General features: G+C 37.1%; 1 protein-coding gene across 1 annotated transcript in view; it reads right to left on the reverse strand.

Annotated features, from left to right (window-relative positions):
* Nucleotides 1-758: 758 nt before the first annotated feature.
* The window catches only part of LOC107669421 (rhophilin-1-like), an 11,422-nt gene continuing 6,249 nt past the window's right edge, over nt 759-5,931 (reverse strand). The window contains exons 7-12 of the mRNA XM_016461629.1: nt 4,819-4,916; nt 4,610-4,699; nt 3,988-4,144; nt 2,062-2,175; nt 1,841-1,974; nt 759-983 (exon numbers count right to left, since the gene is read on the reverse strand). Of these exons, the coding sequence (XP_016317115.1) occupies nt 783-983; nt 1,841-1,974; nt 2,062-2,175; nt 3,988-4,144; nt 4,610-4,699; nt 4,819-4,916 (794 nt within the window). The 3' untranslated portion in view covers nt 759-782. The remainder of the gene's footprint in view (nt 984-1,840; nt 1,975-2,061; nt 2,176-3,987; nt 4,145-4,609; nt 4,700-4,818; nt 4,917-5,931) is intronic.

Here is a 5,931-nt window from a genome sequence, read left to right on the forward strand (position 1 = left end):
AAACTATTGCTTAATCTTGGCTTAGTCTAAGCTCTGTCTGTGAAACCAGGTCTAAGGTGTTTTTTAACTGTAAACCATTGCTTCCTGCTAAAATACGAGTCCGTAATCCATAATAACTCTTAAAAAGTTAATCTCCTGTTGTGTCTCACATCAAAATCCACTGACATATGTCTCAAGTCGCTGGGGTATATTTGTAGCAATAGCCAAAAATACTTTTCACTGGAGGAAGCGTTATTATGGATTATAGACTCGCATTTTAGTTAAAAACGTCTTAATGCTGGATTTGTTTCAGCTTTTGTCTTCTCCAGATGTTAACTGATGGACTGGAGTGGTGTGGATTATTGTGATGTTTTTATCAGCTGTTTGGACTCTCATTCTGACGGCACCCATTCACTTGCAGTGAGCAAGTGATGCAATGCTACATTTCTCCAAATCTGATGAAGAAACAAACTCGTCTACATCTTGGATGGCCTGAGGGTGACCACATTTTTAACAAATTTTCATTTTTGGGTGAACTATTCCTTTAATGCCTTCTGGAGCTGCTGTATGCAAGACACTATCTTCTGAAAGCATTGGACTATCACAGCATAGTGCTAGATGTCTAATAAAATCCTCTGTCATGGCAGGTCTTCTGACTGACTTTACATGATGAAATGCATGTAGAATTGAGCCAGAATGTTCATCTAAACCAGCTAACTTTCGTTCAGCTCTGCTCTGATAATTGTGCTCTACTGAGTAAAATAGTGCTTTTCTTCTCTTTCCTTTCTTTTCCTCGTGTGCTTTCAGAACATGGATTCGCTCTCTCTGAAGTTACCGAAGGAAAGACTGAATGTGCTTCCGAGTCTCTTGGTGACGCCGCCGCTCCTCAAGCTCCAGTTCCACAGAGACGAGGATCCGCGCTCGTATTCCCGGCCCGCTTTCCTCTGGCTGCCCGACTGACACTCTTTCTCGCCGGTAGGCGAGACATTCGTCCTCCTTTCAACCTATGGAATCATTATTTACTGCTTTAAATCGTATGAATTTAATCTAGCTTTAAGGCTATTTAAAAAAAAAACAAATTTACACCACTTTAGTGTTCGATATGTCAGCTCAATTTTAGTTTTGATTCACATTGGTAGGGTGTTTGGCTATAAAGTCACTGTTTTACATGCACTTGAATCTTCTCTGTGTTTTAACCATTGTATGAGCATATTTCTTTAAATAGGATGCAGTCCTCACATGCAAATTGTGATTAGCATTAATTCTGTGTGGGTGTTTTCACGGTTGCCTAATTTGCATATCTGCATGTATATTGAAAAATCGAATGCAACATTAAAATAAACAAATGAGGTAGCACAATTAACAATTAATAAATAAAAATGAAGCGTAGATAGTCCAACATTTTTTTAAATCTTTCACAATTAGACCACAAACATGAATCACGAAAGTAAACATTTCCCTTTAACCCCATAAAGCTATCTTACTAAGACATATTATTGGAGATATAGAGTGACGACTGATATTTATATCATTTTATGTCAGTATCTGCTGTACTGCTATAAAGATCTCATTGGTTTACATTACAAGCATCAGAATTTCATCACTTTTTGTCCATATAAATATCAGCATTTGCACCAAATTGCATTTTTCTGCTCAGTTTGAGTCTCTGAATAAAATTGAGCTGTTTTTTCCTCAATATTCTCACTATATCAAACTATATGAGCCATAAAAGCCTGATGTATCATATGATACTCAAAAACAAAAAAATAGATTCAATAAACTGTTCCATTTCCAAAAATAGATATTTTGGCTATTATTTCATATGTAAGGCTTTATTATTTCACATGTGCACAGCCTGTACCTCGTGTGACTGTAGAGTGATGACGTCCAGCTCTGGTCCTCTCTCTGTGCAGCTCTTCAGCGCGTGAACGACCTCCGCGTGAAGACGCAGGGCTTCCTCGTGACGTACGATGGCTTTACGTAGATGAGCTTTACCTTCAAAATGAAATAAAATCATTTGTATATTTTCACCTGCAATGAAACTGTAAATCTGTGTTCAGAAAACATCCCACAAACACAAACCGAGTCTCCGTTTGTGCTCCGGATCTTGGAGATCGAGTTTGTCTGGTCGTCTGGTGTGAATCTGTATGAGAGCTTTAATCTCTCGACCTTCATCGTCATCTTCATCAGGCATACCTGTGTTAGCTGTTAAACGCAATATCGGTCAGTCGATAATTTTAATGAAAATGATCATTATAAAAGATTGTTTCTTTAGAATGACAAGCACAATACAGACAGGAACATGTTTTAAGAAAGTAGATCAGGTCAGTTTTTATGGTAAAATAACAAAAAACATACCACTGGTCAAAAGTATGCAATAATTAAGCTTTTTGGAAGTCTCTTCTGCTCACCAAGGCTGCATTTATTTGATCATAAATACAGTAAAAACAGTAAAATTGGGAAATATTATTACAATTTAAAATAGCTGTTTTCTATGTGTTATATATGTTAAAATGTCATTTATTCCTGTGATCAAAAATGACATTTGTTTGATGCATTGTTTGATGACATTATCGTTGTTTTTTTTTCATGGATCCTTCATTACCTGAAACTAAAGTTCTAGGAGTTTTTCAGTTCATTTTAGGAGTTTGTCACAATTGTTTTCATTTTATCTTGTTAATAATTTACCTTCACTCTCTTCTACTATTGTCTGGGCCTGCTATTAGTATGTGTAGGTGTGTTTATGTGTGTGTGTGTGTGTGTGTGTGAGAGAGAGAGAGAGAGAGAATCTGTAAGAGTGTGAGTGTTAATGTAAGTTTTGTGTTTCTGCCCCTGCCGTTCCCGCACAAGATTGTAGCACTTTAATTCATAAATGTGATCTAACAAAGGTAAAGGGCAAATTTTGACCAATTATGCACATTGCTTGTAATTGAGATGAAGTAAACATCTGTTGAGTATTTTAACATATAATTTCTGATTGTGTTGAATTAAAAAGCCAAAACTGCAGCGGGTCCACCAGACCGACGAACACTGGCTGAGTAACAAAAAATATGAACACCACACAAGGGTTAAAATGAAGGCATTTTCTGTATTGTTTTTTATATACAGGTGTTTTACCTGTTTTTTAAATATTGCACTTCATTCGTTGTTTTATGGTTAACGGAAATGTCTGTAAAATTAATAGATAATGTCCTGGCAGAAAATGTTATATACAGTATATATATATATATATACATTTTTTAATGGTTTTGACAGAAATCTCTTACCAATCTCTTACTGCATTTATTTGTGCATATAATGATATAAATATAGTAAATACCGTAAACATTTTGAAATATTATTACAATTTAAAATAGCTGTTGTCTATTGTAATATATTGTAAAATGTAATTTATTTCTGTGATGCGCAGCTGTATTTTCAGCATCATTACTCCAGTCTTCAGTGTCACATGATCTTCAGAAATCATTCTAATATGCTGATTTGTTGCTCAAGAAACATTTCTGATTATTATCAATGTTGAAAACAGTTGTGCTGCTGAATATTTTTGTGGAAACTGTGATACATTTTATATTTCAGGATTCTTTGATGAATAGACAGCATTTATTTGAAATTCTAAATGTCTTTACTGCCACTTTTGATCAATTTAATGCATGCTTGCTAAATAAAAGTATTATTTATTTATTATTTATTTTTTTCTTACTTACCCTTAACTTTTGAATGGTATCGTATCAGTTTTCAACGTTGATAATAATCAGAAATGTTTCTTGATCACAGAAATAAACTACATTTTACAATATAATCACATTGAAAACTACTATTATAAATTATAATAATATTTCACAATATTACTGATTTTACTGTATGTTTGATCAAATAAATGCAGCTCTGGTGAGCAAAAAAAAAACTTCTTTCAAAAACATTAAAAAATCTTAATCACTGCAGACGTTTGACTGGTAATGTATGCATGAAGTCATCAGTCAGTAAACACACAGACATTCAGTAGTTCACCTGAACTGTCACACAGTGCCGCAGCTGTGTAGTAGTGAGCCAGCGCTCTGAAATGATGCGTTTTGACCTGAACCATAGAGATCCAGGAGAAAGGAACATAGTCCTTCAGTAACGGCACTGACATCGCCTGAAGAACCAGAGAATACACGTCTGATACCTACAAACACACACACAGTTATGAACAAATGAAACCCTGTAACATGCATTCATTGAAGCATGTGAGTGTGTGTGTGTGTGTGTGTGTGTGTGTGTGTGTGTGTGTGAAAGAGAGACTGTGTGTGAGTGTGTGTGTGTGTGTGAGAGAGAGACTGTGTGTGAGTGTGTGTGTGTGTGTGAGTGTGTTTGTGAGAGTGAGAGTGTGTGTGTGTGTGTGTGTGAGTGTGTGCGTGTGCGCTCGTGTGTGTGTGCGTTTGCGCGCGTGTGTGCGTGCGAGTGCGAGTGTGTGTGTGTGTGTGAGAGAGTGTGTGTGAGAGTGTGTGTGTGTGTGTGAGAGAGTGTATGAGTGTGTGTGTGTGTGCGTGTGTTTAAGAGTGTGTGTGTGTGTGCGTGTGTTTAAGAGTGTGTGAGTGTGTGTAAGAGTGAGTGTGTGTGCGTGCGTGCGTGTCTGTGTGTGTGAGTTTACCCTCGCTGCCTCCTTGGCGGCTTGCAGAAGCACATTCATGTTGTTGTCCTGCATGTTGATTATGACCTTCTCACACACACACTCCTGAACCTGCACATAATAAACCCAGAAATATATGACTTATTACATAACCACTTCTTAAATATATTAGATCATAATCTGAAATGTATATTTAATGTATATGAACTTCTCTACAGACATTTCATTACCTGAGCTACCATGAGACGGACCAGTATGCTCAGCGCAGGGCTGCTCATATCAAGACTGGGCGCATGAGAGAAATTCTCCTGCAGGTAGAGAAACACACCTGCACACACACACACAATATCACATTTATGAGCTCATCTATATAAGCAAAGAGCTTCAGATCTTCAGTTCAGCACAGCTGTGGTGCGGTGCACATGAGGATCATGAGTGCATGAAACTGAACACAGATTATTCAGACGTCTGCATGAGTTTATGTCCTACAGACGAGGCACAGGGGTCATTCTCAGGAAACGGTGTCTTTTGTGTGCTGGGTGTGACTGTGACCTACTACTGATATAATAAACAGTAACTGTTTTGTTGTTTTTTAGCTGAATGTCCTATATCAGTGGTTCTCAAACTGGGGTACGTGAGGTGACGGAGGGGGTACGTGAACAAAATTCTGAGTTTTGGCATTCATTTAATTCTACCCCAACTTAAAGTAACATTAAAACTGAACATGTATTTCTGACAAGCAAAATGCCGCTTCTAATGTAAAAACAGGAAAATGGGAGAGCCGTAAACGGTCAAATACATGATATCCGATCAGATTACCTCATCTTTTGCAGTCAAAACTGACTGCATCCACACAAGCAGCGTGCATGTGATAGGATGCCTGCTGAATATGCTGCTTTAGCAAATCACGCTGCTGTTCAATAAGTAGCTCTTCACTTAATAGCATGAAGAGCAAATATTGACACACACTGTACATTGAGATCGATTTAAAGTCTCTTCGATACTGACACATACCCTGTGCGAGTTATTGTTTTCATGTTTAAAATACGAGCAAGAATGCAAATTTCCCTGAATATCCAAACGATGACAAATGTGACAATTTTTTACAACAGTTCAACAAAAAAAGGTAATATTAAGTGAACATTTTACATTTTAAATGTAGCCTACATTTTAAACAGAATATTGTCATGTTTGTTCTATTTTGCAACGAAATAATAGTTCAGACGAAATCCGTATCATCTGGTGTGCGTCTCCAAGCAAGTGGTGTTTAGTTAGTGAACGAATCTGCGGCTTTGAACGATTTGGAGAGTCAGTGATTAATAACCCATTCATAACTACAGCAT

The sequence above is a fragment of the Sinocyclocheilus anshuiensis genome, unplaced genomic scaffold (assembly GCF_001515605.1).
Source record: "Sinocyclocheilus anshuiensis isolate Anshui unplaced genomic scaffold, SAMN03320099.WGS_v1.1 scaffold96, whole genome shotgun sequence".
NCBI lineage: Eukaryota > Metazoa > Chordata > Actinopteri > Cypriniformes > Cyprinidae > Sinocyclocheilus > Sinocyclocheilus anshuiensis.